At 34.9% G+C, this 23677-nt stretch overlaps 1 protein-coding gene across 1 annotated transcript in view; it reads right to left on the reverse strand.

Moving 5' to 3' along the window:
- RyR (Ryanodine receptor) overlaps positions 1–9583 on the reverse strand; it is a 602377-nt gene extending 592794 nt beyond the window's left edge. The window contains 2 exon segments of the mRNA XM_089093383.1: positions 5475–5579; positions 9452–9583. Coding sequence (XP_088949509.1) covers positions 5475–5579; positions 9452–9505 — 159 coding nt within the window. The 5' untranslated portion in view covers positions 9506–9583.
- Positions 9584–23677: the final 14094 nt, after the last annotated feature.

The raw sequence follows: 23677 nt of genomic DNA on the forward strand, positions 1-23677 counted from the left end.
CCAAGCAAGCGCTATCTAGTGGAAAAGAAATCACGGTTGTAACTTTGTCGAGTCGAGAGAAAAAAAAATAGGGGGCGAGGGGTATCCGTATGGTGACCACAGGCATGAAAGGGTTAATACTGATAATTCTTCATTAAACAAATTGGGAAAAGTTTCGTAAAAATTAATCTTAGGTTCCAGGTATTTCTAGCCTTATTTAAAAAGTTGCTTAAAATGAAGGATTCTCGTCTCTGACCAATTTACAACATATATAGGTCTATGAACTTTTTTCATGGTCGCAGTAGTAGCTGCAACCTAGTAAACAGCAAACCACAGCCCAAAGTAGCAAAAAGTTAAAAAACATGTTTAGAAAAAACTGCCTAGTGAAAACAATTGCCATCTGACACTGATTCAGGAATGGTAACTATTATTTCGGTTCGTCTAAAAAGTCATAGTTGATTGCGAAAAAAAATTGCGAGAGTGAAAAGTATACCATCGGAATCAACATAGTCGAAAACCTTATACAGGGAAATTACAGTTATCCGCCTTGAACAACAAGGAAAATCACTTTTTTGCATGGGTAGCACTGATCTGTTTCCCATATTTTTTTCCCCCAGGGCTAGCGGTTTACCAGAACATCATGGATAGATTCTTGATAGCTCATTGAAAATCTATTTCTCATATCTACGTACTTTTTATAAATTCCACCATCTGCAAGTGCCATATGGCACCACAAATGACACTTTTTGTGCCATTTCTCAAGGGGTGGGGCTAGCGGGCTACCAGAACATCGTAAACATATTTTTAATTCCTCATATAAAATATATTGCTCATATATATGTTCTTCCTATAAAATCAACTGTTTCGCTAGTTATGAATGACACTAAAAACGGCACTTTTGGTGCCATGTCTCAAGTGGTAAAGCTGGGGCTAGTGAGCTACCAGAACGTTTTAGAGTGACATTTAATGGCCCATTTGAAAGCTATTGCTCATTTTTACGTAATTTTATCAATTCTACCATCCGTAAGTGCGATATAGCACTAAAAACAACACATTTGGTGTCACTTCTTAAATAGAGAAGCTTGGAAGTATAACACGGTACCATTGTAATAATTATGGTCCGGAACCCTTAACTATAAGTTTGCTTGAATACCTCTTCTATGTTCCTCCTCCGAATCTCCTTAATAAGCCACGCAATTATTGTCCATCGCATACCAATAGATTAAATTAGATTATTAGAGCCTTGGTTTTGTTAGTAGAGCGTTGGCGTTCAAATCAGTGTCGTGCTTCGATTCCTGCTTGTTTTTTTGTTTTTTTTTTGTTTTTTGTTTTTTTTTGCACCACGGTTTTGTACCTTCTATATGAATATTTTTCAGTTAATTCACTATTTTTGTAAATTTGATGCACTTATAAATTGAACTTGTCAAGCATTTTGATTCAAAACGGAATAGAGGTCATCCAGTGCATGGTTTGCAACTACATTCTTAGTAGATCACAAAAACTATATCCCAACCAGGGGTGCAATTTCGTCAAAATCCTAGATTGGGTAAAGCTGGGATCAATTTTCCCAAATAAAGTGGAAATGACGGAAAAAAATTAAAAATAAACCATAGTAATAAAAAACGTAAAGATGTACTAAAGAAAACTGGCCCATTTCTGTGAATGTTTGAATTATGCAGGCTTATCTTAGTTTTGACAAGAATATTGGAGAAACTAAATTGCAGCTATGGGGACAAACTGGAGTCGGGGCGACTGAGGTCTTGGAGGGCCGGTGGCCTCCTCTTCCCCATAGCAAATAACGTCCCCGATCCCAACACCTTGCCGCTCATCGGTTGGAGAAGTGTAGTCCAGTGGTTCTGGAACGACTCGAAGTTGTATATTAAAAGAAGGATTACTTAATATTATATTTACTTATTCAAATTAATTACTTATTTTTACTATTTAATAGACAGGATAAAACTATCTGTAATTTATAGTCTATAAAGAAACCATAGTATTAAAAACCACTTCGCATTTTTTTTTTCTCTGATATTTTTTAGTTGTCAGGTTACATTTCAACTTTCTTTTTGTTTATGGCTATTCTACCCCTATATCTTGAAAGTCTTTTGGTGTTTAGCAGGGGGGAGGGGTGCTTAGTGAAAATAAATTGGAAATATAAAAAATAATCTTGTGTTTTTAAAACATTGAAAATCTTCCTTAGCAAAATAGTTACTTCTAGAACTCCAAGGAAATCGATTAGCGATAAAAATCTTTATCGAGATAAATGATTTTTAGTGTGTAGTTGATTTTCAATATAGAAGAGCGAATGTTTTCTTGCCTGCTCTGCATGGCAATAAAATTATTTAAAAGGTTAAACCAAAAACAATGTCGGTTGCAATGTTGGAATAACCAGCTAGTTCCATACTACATTCCTGTTCCCTGTGCCTAAACATGTATTGTTTTGTAAAGTAGGGTTAATAAATTTTTCGTTGTCAACTGGACATTGCAGGAATATTGAGCTATCTCGTTATAAATATTAAATAAAAAAACAGTTTTCATTTCAACAGATAGTAAGGAGCAACATTTATTACATAATTGAGGGGGGTTGCTCTTCCTCAACACTTCGCTTTTTACGCTAAAGTTCTTAGTACTTTTAGCAAAAACTTCTTATTGTTCTATTTAAGCGAACACGGTGTTTCAGGAGTCGTTCTTAAAGAATTGGGACAGAATTCAAATTTCAGCGTAAAGAGCGAGATTGTGAGGAAGAGCAGCCCCCTTATATACGCAGTAATTTCTGTTCGTTTTAAGTTTTAATGCTGCTTCTTACTTTCAGTGGAAAAAACTTCTTTTTTTATTTAATTTCTGATCGTTTCTTAAATAATGCCAGGAAATCTGGCTACACCTCCACGGAAAAATACCTCCTCCCCACGGGCTTATTCTCTAGATAGTTCAATCCTGGTGAAAATTTACCCTGGACGATTATCCTTAACATCTCCGCGCGGAAAATTGAGTCGGCAAAGAGAAAACAAGACATAAGACGAATTTCGTATAGGAAATCTGGCAAATTCTCCCAGTGTAAAATTTCCCTTGAAAAATTCACTCCCTAGGAAACTTCCCTCCCCAAGGAAAATAGTTCCCATGGAAAATCCCACCAGCAGAAAATCCCCCCCTCACCCGAAAAATGTATGCATACTTCCCAATAACAAATACTATTCGTAAACAATGGGCAAATTTTTAAATTTAAAGACCTTTCCCCGGGGGCTTTGGGGAGGGGGGGGGTCATGATATCTCCAAAGGCACACTTATTCGGCCTTTCAACTATGCAGAATATAATGGTTATCACAAAACTTTGATCGAGCAGTTTTGAGAAAAAAAATGGGGGTGTGAGGGGGGGCAGTTGCCCTCCAATTTTTGTGGGTCCCTTAAAAAGGACGCTAGAACTTTTAATTTCCGATCGATTGAGCTTTCTCTCGATATTTTAGGACTACTTTGTCGATAGGATTACCCCTGAAAAAAAAAACAAAAAAAAAAGCATCCGTGATTTTTCTTCTGGCAAAAATTACAAAATTCCACATTTTTGCAGATAGGAGCTTGAAACCTCTTCTGTTTTTTAGTTTCGGTTACTATTGAGCCGGGTCGTTCCTTACTTACAGTTCGTTACCACGAAATGTTTGATGGTTCATATTTCTGATAGTACAAGGGCATGAAATAAAAAAAGAGAATTTTGCAATTGTTTATTGATTTTTCTATTGCAATGGATCTCTCAACATACAAAGTATTTACAGCATCCATGATTACAATAGATTTTTCAATATAGCCTCCTTCAATGTCAAGTAACTTCTCCAGGTAATGCTTCCATGTTTTTAGACTATTTTTAGGGAAATCTAGTACTCCCCTCAGCCTTCTAGAAAGTCCACGAGTACAACTCCTTCAAAGTCATAGAAAACTGTTGCCAATATCTTTTTGGCAAAATTTCACGAATCTTTTAAATACCCCGTCTATTATTGCATTTTGTGGTACCGGGAAGGTGAATTCGGATCAAGGAGTCAGAATTGAATGATGGACATGATAAACATGCACAGATCTACTGGTAGCCCATTAAAAATAAATAATAGAAACTTCTTTTTTTCTAAGTCAAGTTATACGATATAATTTCACGAAATTTTATGATAGATAGGGAAATTATGCTTAGGTTTTGAAAGGCATGAAAATCGTCTTTATAAAAATAGATACTTCTACAATACCAAGGAAATCGATGAACGATACCTATCTTAGAAGTTATGAGAGCTAGATAGTCTCCGTGAGAGAGAAAGCAGGAATAACTTTTTCAGAATTGTACAAAAATGATTATATTCACTTCTTAATTATAGTCTATCATCATAGGGCAGAACTAAGGCAGATAGTCATACAATATGGGTAAATTAGATAGTCTATCAGTTTTATGAACCACTTGAAGGCAATTGGAGATCAAAGATTCAAAGATTTATGACCGACAATGTAAATAGGCTTTGCAGGCGAGTGGGCGAATGAGATTTCTAATTAACAAGGTTTTCAATTAAAACCGGGCAAAGATTAATTTAAAAAATAATATTTTTCTGAGGAATGTATTTGAGCGAATTCGGTATCGGGTGTATTGGTTTCGGGCGCATTGGTACCGCGCGTATCGGTGTCAGGCGCATCGGTATCGGGTTTTTTCTTTTCAATCGTGGTTTGTGCCTTCTATATGTTTTTTTATCAAAAGCGGGCAAATATTAATTTTAAAAAAACAAGTTTTTCTGAGGTAAGTAAAGAGCGAAGTTGAAACTTAAAACGAAAAAAAATTTATATTCCACAGCCTATCTAATATATATCGATAAAACTAGGGTAAACAAACCAGGTGACATTTCTTTATGTTCTTAGGATTATAGAAAACTATAATCCGAAGTGAATAAATTTTGATAGTATTTAGACTACAGACTCGCTTTAGAATTTGTATCATAACTTAAAAATCTCCGTTGTGTGAAATAATTGGATTTCCAGAATTCACAGTTTATTTTTTCTTAAATTCGAGTAATACTAGTTGAGACCAAAATGTTACTTGATAAATCAATCCAATATCTTCTCATGTTGTTAACGTCTTTGCACTTCTGAAGATAATATTTATTTTTATGCCTAAGTTTTTAAAGTAATTCTAATTGTATACGGAGAGTTACTGATATTACACATCGTGTAAGACTATGAAAAGAACTATATATTAGTTTGTTGCTGTCAGGCTATGTAGGCTACTCACTTTTGACTCCTAAATCAATATTCTCTTTTTTATACTTGGCTTCTGTGTTTTCAGTAAAGCGCTAGTTTTTTTATAATCCTACAGACATATAGGAAAATCTCACCAGTTGGTTTATTTCCACTAGTTTTATCGATATATACTAGATAGGCTGTGAAGTAAAAATTTTTTGTTCGTTTTAAGTTTCAACTTCGCTCTTTACTTCCTGGGAAAAACTTTGTTTTTTAATTAATAACTAGGTAAAACTCACCTTGTCCGCAATATTCTCTAGAAAACAGTGACGATTACCAAAACCTTCCGCTGATAGACAGACTCTTTCACCAGTAGCTGTACACGACAGACAAACTTTATCTTCCTAAAAAAAAAAGAAATTGACCAAATTTTACAAAATTTTAAACAGAGCTATTTGTTTATCACAGTTACTGTAACATTGATATTCAAGCTAAAAAAATTTACACAGTTTTGTCACAGAAACGTCCTTATTTCGTCTCTACATTGGGTATTTGCACTGCCTAAAATCTTCTATTCATTAATAAAAACAACAAACATACAACTAAAATTTTTCCTAGGGCAGTGTTTCCTTTTGTCTCCTCTTTTCAGATTGGCCCTTGAAAATTTCATCTGTTTAAAATCCGATTCATGCTTACACATTAATTTGCAGAGTTTGTGTCAATGAAAAAACAATGTTGTTTAAACTCAAGTATTTTTTCTGCCTGGTGAAATAAGAAAAGATCTATAGTAATTACAATTGTAAGGAATGCTTATTAAAAGGTGAAATATAAGCTAAATTCACTTTTGTCGGCAGCATAAAAAAGTAGATCGAGAGGTTGTCGCCAACCTATGTCAAAGCGAGTTGTTTTGTTCGGTTTGATGCACTATGGTGTTTCACCGTCCATATTCAAGCAACAAGCTCTTCAACAAGTTCTTCCACGTGAGGACTTTAAGAAGTTTAAATGTTAGTTAAACTCCTTAAGGAACCCTTGAACTGCTTGAAAAACTAATCTACATCCAGTTTTTAATGTTCCCATAACTACCGTCAAGCACCTTTTTGTGTTGTAGAAGTAACATTTCGGTTTTGTTGCTTTTCTTGGGGGAGGAGGGGGAGAGGGTTTGCATTCCTGTGACTTTGGTTTGTCGTGAAAAAGTGCTTAGAGCCTAACCTCTATAGCTCTTATGGAAAGTATAGACCTCAGGCTGGATTGATGACCAGGACGTTGCATTTTGGAAATCGTCGTAAAATTCTTACCTGGGGCCAAATAGAAGGGTTTTGCTTGTCTTTGAGGTAGACCCTACGGCGTCTAAGATGAAGTGGAGCTTAGTGGTCTATGTGGGAGAGGATCATCTGAGGTTGTTTTCGTCAAGCATCTGTTTCGTTAGACAAAATGTCTGTTTTCGAGCGGAAAAAATTCATTCCCGAAGTTTCAAAATGAAGTTAGACTATTATCCCCCCGTTGCCAGAACATTTTAATGAAACCAAAAATAGATCAATTTAGAGGTCCATAGAAGGAAGTCCATTTACTGAGGACTGATATAGAAAAAATGGTACTTTTTTGTTTCCTAACCTTTATCATCAATCCTTGATGAATTGATCAGAGTATATGACACCATTTTTTTTACAAAACCTTTTTCATTAAACAACCCACTTAAAAAAAATCGAATAATTACTATACGAAAATAAGCTAATTCCTAATTCGGTGCAAAACCTGGTGCTAAGTACTAGCTGCATTTAAGTCATAACACGGTGCTAACTCTTTAGATGAAAGCTAGATAGGTAACATTTTGTATAAGTTGGAAGCTTATAGTGATTTTCAATCTTCGTGATTGGAGGGATTTTTGGGCCCATGGCCCCTCCGACCCCTACTCTCTTCCCACCAACTTTCTTGCACAAAGGTAGTCGTATCCCATTTTCTCTGAAGTAGAATCACCCAAGAAATCTCAAGCCGTATTTTTGGAGGGAAGCTTAAAGTGAGTTTCCCACAGGTCAACTTTTGGCAGGGGTAGGTATGTTCCACCTTGCTTAAATTGGAGTTGTGCAAAAACTTCTAATCTGTTTCATCAGACAGTTAGAGTGGACCACACTCCTACCCCCCCCCCTCCATCACTAACTTTTTAGCTGAAATATGGGTATGTATGGCACTTTTTTTTATCCGAACAATGCAAGGATCTTCTGTCTGTTTTACTGGAGGACGAACGTGCACCTCTCTTCTAATATTTGCAAGATTCGTTCAAGTCTATTTGATACTTCTGAGGTAATTATCTTGGGCTAAGAGGACGGATTTTCATAGATACACGAAACCTAGGACCATAGAGATCATCGGTCTGCGATTTCTTAGATAAAGTCTCCTTGGTTATAGATACCCGCTTGCGAAATCTAAAAAAATAATATCTTGATTATGGTATTTTATGTTCATTGAAATATATCAGCTTAAACATAAATAAATAATAAATAAATAATAAATAAATAATAAGAATAATTATTATTATTATTATTATTATATTATTATTATTATTATTATTATTATTTCCTCTCGATTTTATTCCTTCGGGATGTTCTCCCACATCCCGGTGGAAGAAGCTGCGAGCCTGGCAAGCGATAGGTCAACCTGGAAGCGCCTGGTCTCATAGTTCTCTACGCCGAACCCTCGGCAGGAGCCTTAAGTAAGTCAAGTAAGTCATTTTATTCCTTACCCCATTACACAGCTACGCTTATTATCATCGCTTATTATACCGACCTTCCTTAACTACCGAGTAGAGTCAAATATCGAACTATATGGGACAGGAGAGGCCGAATATACTAGAAATTTATATTTTTACCATTCTAAAGCTCTCTTTTGCTTCTATAATCAAAAAATATTTTAAAAAATGCTTAAAATTGCCAGTCTTCGGTCGTAAACAAAAGAATTTCGTAATCGAATGGCAGTACGTTCCTTTTCAAAAGGACAGATTAATAAAGCGGATTGTTTTAATTTTATACCTTCCCCCACGCTTATATTTATGTTGTTAGCGCTGATATCACGCTCTTCCTCCGTTCCGTTCTATTCAGCAAACTAGACACACAGTGGTAGTCTGAGATGTAGATAAAAGAAAATGTCTCTCAATTCTCGGGAATTTATAAATAGAAGAGCTACCTATAAAAGGTAAAAAAAAGACTCTTCTGCAGCCCCTGTCATACTCAGCGCGAGAAGATCTGAACTTTTTTTTTTATTAGTATCAGAGTTGAGGTAAGTTAAATTATTATGCTACTGTGCTAATAATGTGTCATTGTCAGAAAAGCAATCATGATATTTTTAAAGAACATAAAATAGTTAATCAAATGATTCTACTATTATTTTAGTAGCATTTTCCCTTTAAATATGGTTAAGCACTAGAGTAGTATCTAAGAATATAATCATAGGATAATGCCTGTTCCGAAACGGGGGGGGGGGGGGGATTGCACAGGGTAACAGTGTTTAGGCCTACTTGTAAATCCAAGCTATGCATTTGCATTTCTTTCTCTTTGTTCAATGTAGCCTAAAGGCTAGCAATCAATTCCAATAATCCATTTTTAACTTAGGACTTGATAGGAGGAATTCAAGCTTAAATAATTCAAACGACTAATTGGTAGCAGTCTAAAATAACAGTTCTTCGGAGGAAAAAACATCTTAGAAAAATTAAAGTAATACTGTTAGATTGCTTATCTTATGCTCCTCTTTAATATAATAGGTATTACCCTGACAATGCACTTCCACCGCCTGATTGTCACAGATATAGCTCTAGAAATATATAGGTCTATATCTAAAAGAAAAAAAAACGGACAAAAAGATACTTTTCAAAAACTATTGGTGATTGATTTTAGTCGGCAAATACAGGGACATGGTTAGTTTAAACTAAATAAGACCAACCATTGTTTGGGATGTCTTATATTTTGTATTTAGGTTATTTCATTTGACTTCTTTCTTTTGTTGTAGATGATGGTGAACAAACCACTCATTAGTCATTACAAATATGAGAAAAACAGCATATGTTCAAATCCGTTAAGTATAGGTTTGATAGACGAGTAGATTCACAAAGAAAATCTAGATTACACTGGAAGTAAAAAATTTTTTGTTATCTGCTAATAGATCCTTCCTTCAACATCTACGTTAAATAAGGGAGGGTATTTGAGTTATATTTCTTTCTTATAAGGGAGAGTTATATTGAGTCAGTATGAAAAGTAAAACTGACACACCGCTTTGGTTAAATACATACTGTGCGTAAGAATGAAACATCATCTTGTTCTGGACCTCCTTCCGTATCCACCATTATGGCTAAATTTATCTAATGCTTAGTACACCATCAATACGATCTCACCCTTGCGGTCACAGTGCAGTGCCAGGCGAGAAGCTACTGGATCCTCGTTTCTCACAAGCTACTGGAAATAAATATCGTAGTTTATGAGGAGATGCGGGAAAATTTTCCCAACATTTAGGCTACACTTTTATCGCGGAAGATATCTCTGAAAAGTTGCTACTGAAAATATTCATGGATCTAGAAACTGCTTGTTGTTTGAATTTTTTACATGTATTGTAATTTTGAAACGATATTACGTTTATTTCAAGTTTCATAACTTTTGGGGCAAAAATAAACTGATACTTAGTTATTGCCAATACCTCATAATTTGAATATTATTTTGTTTTATATATCTTAGTAGAAATTCGGTAATGATTTTATCCAATAATTTTTTCTTTAAAGTAAATGTGAAGAATGACATTCAAACTTCAAACGAACAGAAACTGTTTCGTATCTGAGGGGGCTTCACCCTAATTCTTAGTATTGTTTTGCTGAAATCCCTTATAAGTGCAACGAATGTAGTTAATGAGTAATTACAAGGGTTTTATTTACATATTGTCTTTTAAAACCTTCGAAATGAAAATTTAGTTATTCAAAGCAAATGAGCATCAATAAAACTTTCCACTACTCAGGCATTGGGAAAAGCCCTTTTATCCTATTCCAATTTTCTTTGCGCTTATGCAATTTCTCTTAATTCATTGGGTGCAAAAAGTCGAATTTTAGCAACAAGAATAGGTAATTAAGGAGGGAGCAGCCCTCCTCAAGCGTGACATAACTTCTCTTCAATTTAAGTTTCAATGCCATTGCTTACCATCATTTAAAAAACTATTTCCTTTTTTTGTTTCTGTTTCTGTTCATTTTTGAATACCCTACCCACGGCAATCCTAAATAAAGGGAGGTCTAATCCCCTCCCCCTCCCAAATCTGTCTCTTGAAATTAACCTTTGCAGGATAATATTCCAAGAAAAAGAGCTAATTGTGTTTGCTTTGCGAAACAAATTATAAGTTTCCAAACCCCCCCCCCCCCCGCCCCCATTCAGTTCATCTGAAACGTCTCTCATAGACAGTTTGATAATAAAAAAACGTTTGAGAATACATTATTAGGGATTTGGTATCCCCCCTCCAAATAAAAGAATCCCTTGACCAACGCCCTAATCCATGATGAGAAACTATGAGATACTGTATAGCCGCTAGTTTTATTGGATAAATGGTTAATAATAACAGTTTACTTCTCACGGACTGCATGTATGATTAAGGTTGAATGTTTTACCGCACGCCACCGCAGCCTCTGAAACTGTGAGGCCTTATAATTACCCTTTCATTAGCTCTCTAAGTTCTTGCCATACAAGATTTTAACCTAGTTGAGGCCAAAATTTCTGTTTAAGGGCAAAAATGAAATAATTTAGGTGTTGAGTCTTTAAATGTTAATTTGAATGAACAATCCTTTGATAAACTATGACTACTGGCTAAATACGGTCCTCCCTAGGAGGGGGAGAAAGGGTGGAGGAGAGTAAACTTTGTGTTTCTGGTACATAACCATTTTTATAATTTTCATAAGAATTGTCCAGTCTTTGGAATAATTTCACCAATGTTTCCAAAATTTTGCTAACTTTCATTTGGTAATAGCTTTTGAAGAGTAATTTTAAGATCAATAAATTTTGCATATTTAGAATCAGCAAAAATAATAGATTTTATTGGTGTATAAATGTAACAAAAAAATATTTTTGCAGTTCGAGTATGTATAACAAGGGTCACTCCTTACTTATGGTCTGTTGTTTGGAAATTTTTAGTTCAAGGCTCCTTTAAATTTGAGGTACACTTCAACTCCCTGTTTTTTACATCCCAGTTTGATATTTGTGTCACTATGCTTCGAAAATAATAATCATCACTGAAAGAAGTGCATCCCATAAAATATTTCTCATAAGGAGAGGAGGGATTTGAAATATAAAAAATGAATTAAAAGATCATCATTTCCTCCGTCGTTTCAGTTTTCAAGGTCTTTTCCTCAAGAAAAAAACAATTAATGGGTCCCCCACGATTATCGGGAAACAATAAGACATTAGAAATGTATATGAATAAAACAATGAGAATATCTCTATTTAAATCTTGGTAAGAACAGAGCTGCTGGTAGCACTTGCCCCTTCCTTACCGGGAATTTCACGATGGTTACCATGATGTCCACCATGAGTCTCTCTTTTTCCCGGTAAGCATATGAATTTAATTTTGCATGTTAAAAAGAAAATTTATCTCTGAAAGGACAGGGGAGCTATCACTTTGTAGCACCCATATTACCTTCTTATTAAAAAAATTCTAGTTACGAAATTTGAGCATAAAACTTCACTTTTTTAGGCCTCAGTCACACACACACCACTGACACAAAGGCTGACTACCAGCCTTTCTCCATAATAGCTGATACGCAATTATATAGAGCCTCAAGTGAATCAGCTTAGTTAAAGGAAACTTTAAAACAATTTTTTATATTAACCGTATATTTTGTATGGGCTAAGAACATCTTTAAGAACATTTGCTTTGTTGTGCAGCATTACTACCTCTGAAACCGGGGAGGGGAAAATGGTCTTTTTCAATAATTTTAAATCGCCAATCTCCCTGAATTCCCTTTCTGTCCTCTTCAGTCCAAAAATTTCTGTTTTACACCACAAAAACGGCAGAAAACTCCACTTTAATGAGGTGCAGTTTCTTTTGCTAAAAAAAAGCATTAAAATATACAATTTTCAATCGAGTTTAGCACTCTCCCGATATGCAAGGACCACTGGTTCTATTGAACACCGTTTGGGAAAAAATAATAAAATGAAATAAACACGTATCCATTATCATGCTTCTTGGAAAAAAGGTAAAATTCCTCATTTTTTTGGATAAAGGCTTGAAGCCTCTGCAACAAGGTTCTGCGATATGTTTAATTTAATGGCCTAATTTTCATCAAAATCACCTTCTTTTTCGTGGTGTTTCCTTCTTTTTTCCAAAATCAGGTGAAATTTAATATACAATTCATTTAATGGAGGGAGCCTATTCTACATTCTCGTATATTGCGTTTCCATGGACTCCCCGTAGAAAACATCATAAGGATGGGGGGGGGGAAAATTTGCCAAATAGTATTCCAGGGAGAATACAAAAATTTTGAAAAAAAAATCTTGAAAAGCATCATACTTTCGCCAACTGTACCAAATTATGTACTTTTGGAGCTTTCAGGAGGAAGGGGGCGAATTATCGGTCCTCCTCATTCCTCCTCTGAGGGTGCCCTTTGTTTAAATATAGAAAAAGCGTTGGCATAGAACTAGTCAAATTGGGCCCCTTAAAATACATTTGTATTCAAAAGTCGAAAGGTTTTTTGTCATTTTGGGGTATTAAGTTTTATCTCTAGTTGATTCAATTACTGAACTTGCAAAGTTTTGACAGCACACCCAATTCAAACAATTTGTTTCAATATATTCATAAGAAATTCAGAAATTGAAGCTGATCGATTTAGCGTCTGGGTAGCTTTTTTACAAATAACTTATCATTTTAAACAGCTTGTGTTAATTCATTTGTAAGTTATATTTATGTTAATATGTTTAAATATACATTTCATCGAGAAACTTATCAAGGACACAGAATAGGTTAATAACAAGAATAATTTTCTTTGTTCAATTTTAAAATACTTGCCGATGGCAAAGCACTAAAGCAAATTAGCAGCAAAATACAATATAATAACGCGCATAACCGTTTATCATATAAGGCTTATATTACACGCGTTATATAATAACACGTAAAAAATACAATAGCACGTATATATTTCTTCGAGTCTTAGGGCAGTTCTGAGGTTGCTCTGAAATCACACTATCTTAATAATACGAGAACTACTGAAGTACTAAACTCAAGCACTACTAAACAGAATCTAACCTAATAAGACATATTCTCAAGAACACCAAAGAGGAAAAAACTAGGCTGAGGAACATTCAGTACTAAAAAAACTTGAGAGCGAAGAATGAAGCGCTTAGCTATATGTCCCATGAAATGAATTAGTGTGGATCTTATCGCCTTTTTTGAAAAGAAATATTTTATGAATGAAAGAAGCTTAAGGACATTACCAATGCATCCACTTAATTTTATGGGCTCTAAGTATCTTGAACATCCCTTACTTTCTGTTAACAAACAAGTCTCAAACTAATTAAATTAAGATTTTGAAGATAGCAAACTTCAGATTTTCTACATCAGATTTGTTTCTCTTTTTTGTGCTGTACCTAAGTCAGCCCTCATACCCAATCTAACAGTATTCTAGTTTTTAAACTTTGTGGAGTTTAGTTTAACCTTTATCGACTTATTCACTTCAGCTTCAGTCAGTGTACGCTGCACTTGCTTTATTTAATCTGTTCGCTTGGGTTTCAAGTATACATAGGCTAGCAACATTGCTGTAAATACAAGATGTTCATTATAATGCTTTATATATTAGAGTAATATATTTAATAGGCGCCTCCACATTTCATATTTTGAAAAGTTTGTCCAGTGTCGTTTCTAGAGCTCATTTCCTGAAATTACTTGACGGATGGAGATAGAACGAGAATAACTCTGTTTCCGCATATGTTCAAGATACATTCACTGGAACCAGGCTTGTGCAAAGGATCTCAGTCTCCCAGTTAAAATTAGGACATACACTCGAGCCCAATTCCACATGACGGATTAACAAATGCCAATTATATTTTCAGTGTAAAAACAAAGGGATTTAATAAACGAAATGACAGACCCTAAGAAACGAAAACAGAAAAATTACACATACAAGAAATGGTTGGGCATGATTGTTATCAAATGGAGTTACTGGACTTAAAATAATTTTGGTCAGTTGAGATAGAAACTTCGTAATGCCCAGAAACGGTGCTAAAATTTGTGTTTCTCTGATTGACTTAAAAATAACATTCATAATTGCCTGGGTCAAGTAAACCAAAATGAAGAAATAAAATTGAGCTTAAATTGAGTGCATGAATTGATGATGCTAAAAAAAAAGAACCAGGTTTTGTCTTTGATCAGCTTGAAACTTCCAAGACATGTAAACTGAGCCAAGGAAATCTTAGGAGAGATACAAAATACGGTGAAAAAAACTGGTTCTCGTCAAATACCAGAAAATTGGTAGAATACGGCTTACTGGTTCAGATAGGGTCAGTCAGTCGGTTACCCAAAACAATTTGTAGGCAAGATCTCTGGAAAACATCTGGCAAATCCTCCTCCATTTTTCGGATTGCCTAGGCTTCGAACCATACTTAACCACTGTCATTACTGTAGCTTTTTGTATTCTAATCTTGGTGTGTAGAATTTCTTCCTAATCTTCCAAACTTTTTTCAACTGCGAAAAAAAACCTGGGCCGTGGCTATTCTATTTTTAAGACCTTCACTGCACCGACCCTCTTTACTAATAATTCTACCTAGAAAAGTAAAGCTGACGAATCTTCTTGTTATCCAACATCACCTTTTTCATTACACTTACCCCTAGTCATAGCGACTTTGTCTTTTTAGCATTGGTTTTTAAACCTATTCTTGCATTCTGAACTCGCAAAACCTCTAAAAATTCATATATTTTACCAACACTTCCATCTAGGATGCTTAAAACATCAGTATAATCGAAGTCTAGGCAATTTTTATTTCCCCAATTGATTCCGTGTTCTCTCAGGACAAAGTCCATCAAAATGATCCATATAAACGGAGATAGGACACAGCCCTGCTTAACTCCTGACTTAATACGAAACCAGCTACTAACCTCATGTCCAACCTTAACCACAGCCATGTTACAGGTATAGAACCTTTGCTAAAGCTCTACTATCAGCTGAACCAAATTCTCACTTATGACTGAGGTACTCACTTATCACTTAATTCTCACTTAAAACTGAGGGCTAAAGGGGTTTGATGACTCACGTACTTCTCAAAGACAAAATCGCGAAAAAGGTATAAAGCGGACAGATATGTAGAATTTTGTTTCTCTCTCAGCATTAGCTTTTATTCAAATTAAGAAAAGACTAGAAATTTAAAAAAGAAGAAGGATAAATTAAAGAAAAACATAAGGACGTTTGATTAAACATTGATAGGAAAGAATACACTTATTTAGTAAGGGCACCCGCAGAAAATTTTCCAGGGGGGGGGGGGGCAGACCCCAAATTTTTAGTGGTGGTTGGGGACAGGGAATATATTTCAGGATATTTGTTTTTGTAGGAATAAGTTTATTTTTATTTTTACTGAAAGATTTATTGTTTCCATAGATTATAACAGATGTAGACTTGTTTTTATACAATTTCCTACTCCTTAGAATAGTTTACAGAAAGAGTAGAGATGCTCAAAAATTATCCTGCATTCACAGATACCACGTCTTGATTTTATACCGGCCATGTAAAATGTACCTCTTTCATAACAGGACAATTCTCCACCTCGAACGTAAATCCCTTTTATATTCAGACATCTAAAAAATTTACAGAACAGGGAAAGAAACACTAGATTTAAACTTACTATCCAGCTGTCAAATTGATCCTCTTTCTTTTTATTAGCCTATTCAACTAAATAAAATGAACAGGTAAAAAAAATGTCACGGGAGAATCTTATCAAATAGTTTGTGATAAAAAAAACTGGAAGTAAAAAGTGACTTGGGCCAATATCCACCAAAACTAAAAATGAAATTCTCTTGACAATTGCTAGACCGACAGTTCGGCTTTTTATGCTGATTCTAAATATATAAAATTATTTCAGTTTATTCTTACCCACCCATAACTAAACATTTGAGAAAATTTGCCTAGTTTTTGAAAAAAGGGGAACAACCCCAGAAATGTGAGCAATCTTATTGAAAAAAATCATATCAAAGAACCCTACGATAGAGGTTTCAAGCTCCAATCTTAACAATGTGGAGTTTTGCATTTTTTTTTTTTTCAGAAGAAACATCCCCGATCCATGTTTATTTGTTTTTCTTTCTCCCAGGGGATGATTTTATACAAGCGAAGGTCCAAGATAGTTGGGAGGGATCCCATTCAAACGTAAATTGAAGGCTCTTTTTTGAATGACCATACACGTTGGGCCAGAGGAAAGTCTAGTTTTCTGCCATTTTATGGCACCAAACTACGACTTTACCCCAGAGAGGGCGAATTTGCAATCAATTAAAAATTATGAGAAGTTAAGTGATTGCCAATAACTATATTTTATACTTCCCAGTTGTAAAAGAAGTGACACCAAACGGCGGCAGTACTGCATTCAACCAGGTTGATTCACTTTATTTGTAATGAAATTAGGCTACGTTTGGTGATATGTAATTGCCTATCAGCTACAATGAGGAGGGGGAATGAGTCATTCTTTAGGTGGGGATAGGGTAGATTCCCACAAAAGTACATATTATTGGACAAACCGCTTACTCTTCATGAGGCTTCAAATAAATGTTAAAAGGGGTAGAGAGGAGTCGGAATTAATTAAAATGTTTCTCTATACAGCTAAAATATTAAGTTCCCATATCTACCAGCACAGAGGGGGAAGGGGGAAGCAATGCAGGCCATCATCAGCCCCGCCAGTAATATTCTTTGGGGTGGCAACAAAAATTACTAGGAACTTAGTTTTCAGCAATTTCGAATGGTAATATTTTTCTTTTTCTATTTATATGAAGTACTTCAGTAGTGTGCTATCAACTAGCGCGCCGGGGACAAGTACGGGGACAAGAATACGTGTATAGTTTCAAGTGGACAAGACTTACCAGACGGGGGCATACTATTTTCATGGGCGACCATGCAACCAGGCAGATTTCTGAGGCAACACCTATTTTACTGGACCAATCAGAGACAATGGATACGGAGGGTACTTAATATACGGTGACTCGATTAGCATAGCTATAGCAAGCAATCTATAGCAATCAGATCCAATATGAGGAGTGATTTTCATTGTATTTCATATTAGTAAGAGAATTAAATTCAGAGAGAGAACAATTTATTTTTTACTCTATTATTTCACACGATATTAGCATAGAAAATGAGTGGTATGTTTACGCTATTGGAGCTTGATGGTGGTGCAGGTAGCAGCAATGATACAAAGGCGAGAGTACCAAACGTGGAAGTGGAAATTACACGAGGATGTAGACTAAGCCTTGAATAGGACGATATGTATGCAAGATATGTGATATCATTGAGCAAACTTAAATTGGAGGAGCAATTATGCTTTACTGTGAAACTAAATATAGTGCATATAAATAGACTTGAAGCTGCTTTAGATACACTAGTGAGATACATCGAGGAAAATAAATTGTATCAGGGATTAATATTGTTGTAATTATATTTAGTAAAATTGTTTCTAAATCCAGGAAAATTTTTCTATAGAAGGTTACCGTATATTTTTAAAGCAGAAAAAGAATCTTAGTTAGTCTGAAGTTGGTTGTGAGAGTGTTAGTACTAAAAACTGGATAGATTTAAGAAAGAGAAAATTTTAGGGAATCTTGTGTTTATGAAAAACGTTTGATTCTAGATGATGATTTTCTGGAGTTATCTATTCAAAGGAAGATATTTTATCAGAAAATGCTTGTCGCTATAATGAAAACTGGTTCTCCATCATTAGACTATTGCATGAAGCTTTTACGTCGTGGTCCAAAGGCATTTACATAATCTATTGACATATTAATCACAACAAGACAAAATTATAATGTGGATTTGATTTTGAACATACTAGCTTAGAAATTTAAGACTATGATTTTTTCACGAGAAAGATGTTGTTCAAAGAGGATTTACTCCTCTCTCTCTCCCAATCAAATTGTTGATCCTAACCCAGTTTAATTTTGGCGGTAAGAGTGTCAACACATGAAAAAATGTTCTATACATGTCCACTATGCATGTATACACTGGGCAGCTGGTCACCATGTGAGAATTGTACAATTATTGAAGAGCATGATAAATAGTGCAGATTATGCAACCCGTGTAAATTGCATAGAATATATGCCACACAAATGAAAGGTTGTAATTCCTGTCTTGAAGAGATGTGTGACTCTCACCCTAGAGGACACCTATGCTCTAATTGTCACTATGATAAATGTAATCAGTGGGAGAATACATATCCGGGTATGATTGGAAAGAATCCTAAACGTGATTTTAGTTTATTGCTAAGACACTGGTATCGTCGTTGTTTTAAATTGTTTTGGGAGGAGGAACCAGGTGTACGATTCAACTGTTGGAATAACAAAAGAATTTGGTTTCTACGTCATCGTTTTGACGACAATGGGGACTATGATTATAAGTCTACTGGTTTTTATTTGGCTGTTACAGAATGTGATTCACCACTTGAGGACACTGTATGTCAAATTGCTTCAAATAGGCAAATTGGCAAAATGCAAATTTTATAACATGAATGAAAATAGTCTCATTGACTATACAAAGAGATATGATAAGAGTGAATAACATTATACGGTAGAAAATGTGACCCTGACCTTACAGTAAATCAGAATCAGTATACGGTGAATTAAAGTGGTATTATTACTTTAGTTTTTCTTGAACAATATCTTTTCTTAATAAGAAATGAAATCTCAAGAGCATGAGAGTTATGTTTATCATTTACATACATTATTTTTATTAATAAACAATCTCACACACATTTTTATAAAATTTTATTTGTAGGGCACTGAAATCAATATTAAATACACTTGAAAGCAGGGTTGCCACCGTCAGTAGGATTTTACTAGATCTAGTCAAAAAAGTCTAGTAAATTTAGAGGATCTAGTAAATTTCCCGAAATCAAGTAAAAACTAGTAAAAAGTCATGATATATAGCAAACAAAACATTTTTTATTTTCCATGAATTCAGGGAAAAAAATTATCGTAAACATATGACAATTTACAATTTTTGCTTGTCTTTTTTACAATTTACAATTTTGCTTGTCTGTCTCAGAGACAGACAAGAAGTCATCTATTTTCATAAACAGACACTTCACTTCCGGCGTCTAAAGGTTTACAAAATCAGCTTTCTGGGTATCAAATTTTACCAACTAAAAATGAAGCTATAATGACACTTGAATTTGTGATGATTGGGAATCTATTGGAATCAAAACAAAAGCCAACCACCCAAGGTGATTAGGTGAATCTCCTCAGTTTGAAAATTCTTATTGAGGAAAAAGAAGCCTGCTGAGAGAAATTAAAAGTAAGTAGAAATGTAACATATATATATATATATATATATATATATATATATATATATATATATATATATATATATATATATATATATCCAAAAACATGTTGAACATGTTGAACATGTAGGTTTCCGGAATTTTCAATCATACTATGAAAACAAAAGAAAAGAGGAAAAGAGAAAAAAAAGAAGAAAAAACGAAAAAAGATTCTGAAAATCGTACTGATTATCCTCCTATAGTAAAAATCAATGCTTGATGGTGCGCAAAAATTTTTTTGAGCATTTAGTAAAAACAGATGCGATCTAGTAAATTTTTCTTCTCCAGTTTAGTAAATTCTTCCAGGTCAGGGTGGCAACCCTGCTTGAAAGTATATTTTACACTAGAAAGTCGTTCAAACAAGGAATGCCAACGTAAATGCTGAGAAACTGCTTGTTGAAATAGCCACGACATCTGAACATGAAAAAGAGTAGTGCATGAAAGCAGCATGTCTTAGACGTTAAATCCTGTAATCGCCTCTGATTTTTTCGCCTCTGATGCTTTCAATAAAGTTGTTGATGTGTGGAGTGAAGAATTTATATGATAGGCTAAGAGGATCAAAAAATTTGATATTCTTCGCTGTTTGAAAGATGCATAGCCAATAACCCGCCTTCAAACTCGATGGACTGCTTTTTAACAATGATTAGAACATTGTTAACACTTGGAATTTTATCAATGACGTCCGATGGTATGCAATAGGATTTATATTGGGACATGTATAAATCCATAATAAATACGCTGATTATTTGGTTTGTGTTCATGGTTCAAGGTATAGTAGAACACTGCCTTCGGGTATGATTTCCCAAAAGGTTTCAAATTACCTCAGTGATATTAATGTGATACTTTCAGTCAAAGCATCGGCAAATGTGCACTCTAAACGTACATTCCCCGTTCGTACTATATTCATATATTGACTGTCAGACAAGTTCAAAACAGTTACACCATGATTTTTTGAAAACATTGAATCGGTTATTCCTTTTTCAAATAGTTGAGAGTCATGATCTACGGATCTAGTCATGGTCAATTCATACCGAGCTCTATAGTTTTTTTTATCAAATGATAGAGTGTACAGAGGAATTTCATTCACTTTGCACACAAGGCTGGATAGACCAAAAAATTAAAATCATGGGGAGATGCAGTCCAGGATCCAACGGTACTAGCACTCTTCACAAAGGCCAAAGCTAGTTTTGATGGGATTTCTCCATTGATAAATGATGAATCGATATAACTGTGACAGCCAGTGGCCATGTGACGTTGATTGGTGATCGTATGGGGGACAAAAAGTTTGATATTGTTACCATTGGCTCTTAGCTTTTTCTACTGCCAATGCAACAGAGCTCATAACCTGTTGTTTTCGAACATGAAGAATTGCTGAAGTGATAATGACATTTGCATCAGGTGCTGCAGCAAGTGTTTTTCTCAAAATGAAACTCGATGGATCTAGTTGTAACTTTATGTGAATCTTGACATTGGGAGGTAACCATTGGGATATTTTAAATATCTCATGATTTAATTTTCCAACTAGATGATACTCCTGGGTCACTGCAGCAGTTAAGTCAGTGTCAGTATCAACACCTGATCTATAGTCATAGCCCAGTGCCTGTCCTCTCGAATCCTTATAGGCCTTTGGAGTCATCATCATAAATTGTATATACCTTGTATAGTCTGATAAATTATAACTAGTACTCATAAATGTTCCATTAAATAATACATTAATTTATTTGAACAATTTGTATAGGATGCAGTTTTCATAGAATAGGGTATCACCAGTAGTGAAATCTGCATTATCTTACTTTTTCTTCTCCACAACATTTAATCAACAAAAATTGATGACAAGTCAATGAAATAGTCTTCATTGGATAATATCTTTCCGAGAGGGGTTGTTGAGGACGAAATCGTTCTTAGTACCCGTGCTTGAAACTAACATAAATATTTTCAGCATTGAATAGATTCAATCAGGAGCTAATTGATGGATACAATTTTTTCTGGCAGAGATAGGTCATCTTAAGAGAAGAAATCCTTCTTTGATCGAACGATCTTTTTCTTCTTATTTTTATTGGTCTTCTTCCTTTCATTCCCTAAAGTCGATGTTGATTTCCTTCGCTTCTCGCCTGGGTAGAGCCTGATGAGTGAATGATGACCACGCACCCTTTTTAACCCCTTCCCAATTTGCTGAGATTTTAATTGCTCACCAACGGCTCTTGCTGAAGATTCAATATTTTTTTAACGCTCTCGTTGAAATTTTTACCCGATCCCCAGTCCTGTAGTGTTGAGTCAGCAAAATTTGATGCAGCAGGTACAAGATGTTTTCTGGCAAAAGGTAGTACAGAACGAAATACCCTATCAAACCAACTACCAAGACCATAGCTAGACATTGTAGTACGCCCCTTGTAATAGTCCAATCCATGACCTATTTGACGAGGACTCAGAGCACCAACATAACAGTCAATATCAGGGCAGACAAATGGAATTCTTCTATTATTCATCTTAGGCAGTGACGATGGGTTGAAAATGACATATAATCACAGCTAAACCTTTCGTTATTGCTAGAGGATCACCTAATTCACTTCTTAGTGTTAACTGACAGAGTTCCAAATATGAAGTGTTTGCAGGAACATACTGAAGATGCTTTATATTATAGTGATGAACATGTTCATGGGTTATTATTCTTTCAAGAACACGTAAGAGGGGGACATTTGAATTACCAACTCTCGATGTTTCCAAAAAGAACGCATAGACAAATATACAAGATTCCGAGGCGAAACCAGGTGGATAATCAGAAAAATAACATGATCCTTTCCTCTAACAGTTCCAGCGTTTTTATCACTGATCGTATTCTGTTTAAAGCCAAGAACATCTCTCAGATTATCATTGAGATGAATCATTTCAGTGTCAACAGGTGAACTAATGTAAATCCTATCGTGTTCCAATGAATAATTAAAATGTAATGAACCTTTGCTACGATATGAGTTTTTTCTATTGATTCTACGACACAAATCAGTCATAGTGCCATATTCTTTATATTTCAATGTGGCATGTGGCTACTCACTAAATTTAAGTGCTTCAACCCATTCATACTCAACAAAGAGTGATCAATCAAATGGTGTAACTTTTATCTCATACACACGGTCCTTTCTCAGGATATCATATGTATTTTTGAGAATACAATCGACAAGAGCAATTTCATACTTTCCGTCATCGAATTTGATGGTGGGGGAGAGTTTCGACCGAAAATCACTTCTTTTATTCAAAACATTGTAGAGAGGGTCAGAGACGTTGAACATAAATGTTACATAAAAATCATTGGACATTGTGAATGTCTTCAACACTGATCCAAGAATCAAAATCAGAGTTGTATCCTAACCAACGAACAAGCAACTGTTTCTTACCCCTGGGAGTATGGCTCTTTAATATCTTTTCAATTTGATAAATTTCACTAATATTTTTAACTTTTTGCAGTTCATAGTCATAAAAGCGGCCGAGAATCTCTTCATCTTTAGTGTCTTGTAGACGATAAGCTGTGGGTTTGGTGTCTAGGATTTTTGCCACTTTAAAAAGTTCAGTGGACCACAAGTAATTGCCCTTTTCAAAAAAATTAGCTGTTTTATTAATTCGAACAGTACCACCAACATTGAATTTTTTCTTCACAATCGTATCATTGGAATACTGTTTAAGAAAATATCAAATTTATTATGATCAGCATGATGAATTTCCGTTGGGTTTGAGCTGGAAAATGATCGATGGGGTCGTTGATTATAAATCAACATTACTCTATCTAAATCATGAATAAAAGCAGGTGTATTTTTCAATGTACAATATCTTGAAAGTAAAAGTCAAATAGTTCTTATGAATCGTTCGGCCAATGCAGCCTTTAGTGGACTATGACTATGACAGAGCATTGTAGTGTATTTCATTAGTACTTTTTCGATATGTGAATTAACAAATTCACTACCCCGATCCGTTTGCATTTTTTTATAAGAATCATGTTCGATAAT

Source organism: Artemia sp. Qi Xiang Cuo, chromosome 8 (assembly GCF_049724085.1).
Source record: "Artemia sp. Qi Xiang Cuo chromosome 8, ASM4972408v1, whole genome shotgun sequence".
Classification (NCBI taxonomy): Eukaryota; Metazoa; Arthropoda; class Branchiopoda; order Anostraca; family Artemiidae; genus Artemia; species Artemia sp. Qi Xiang Cuo.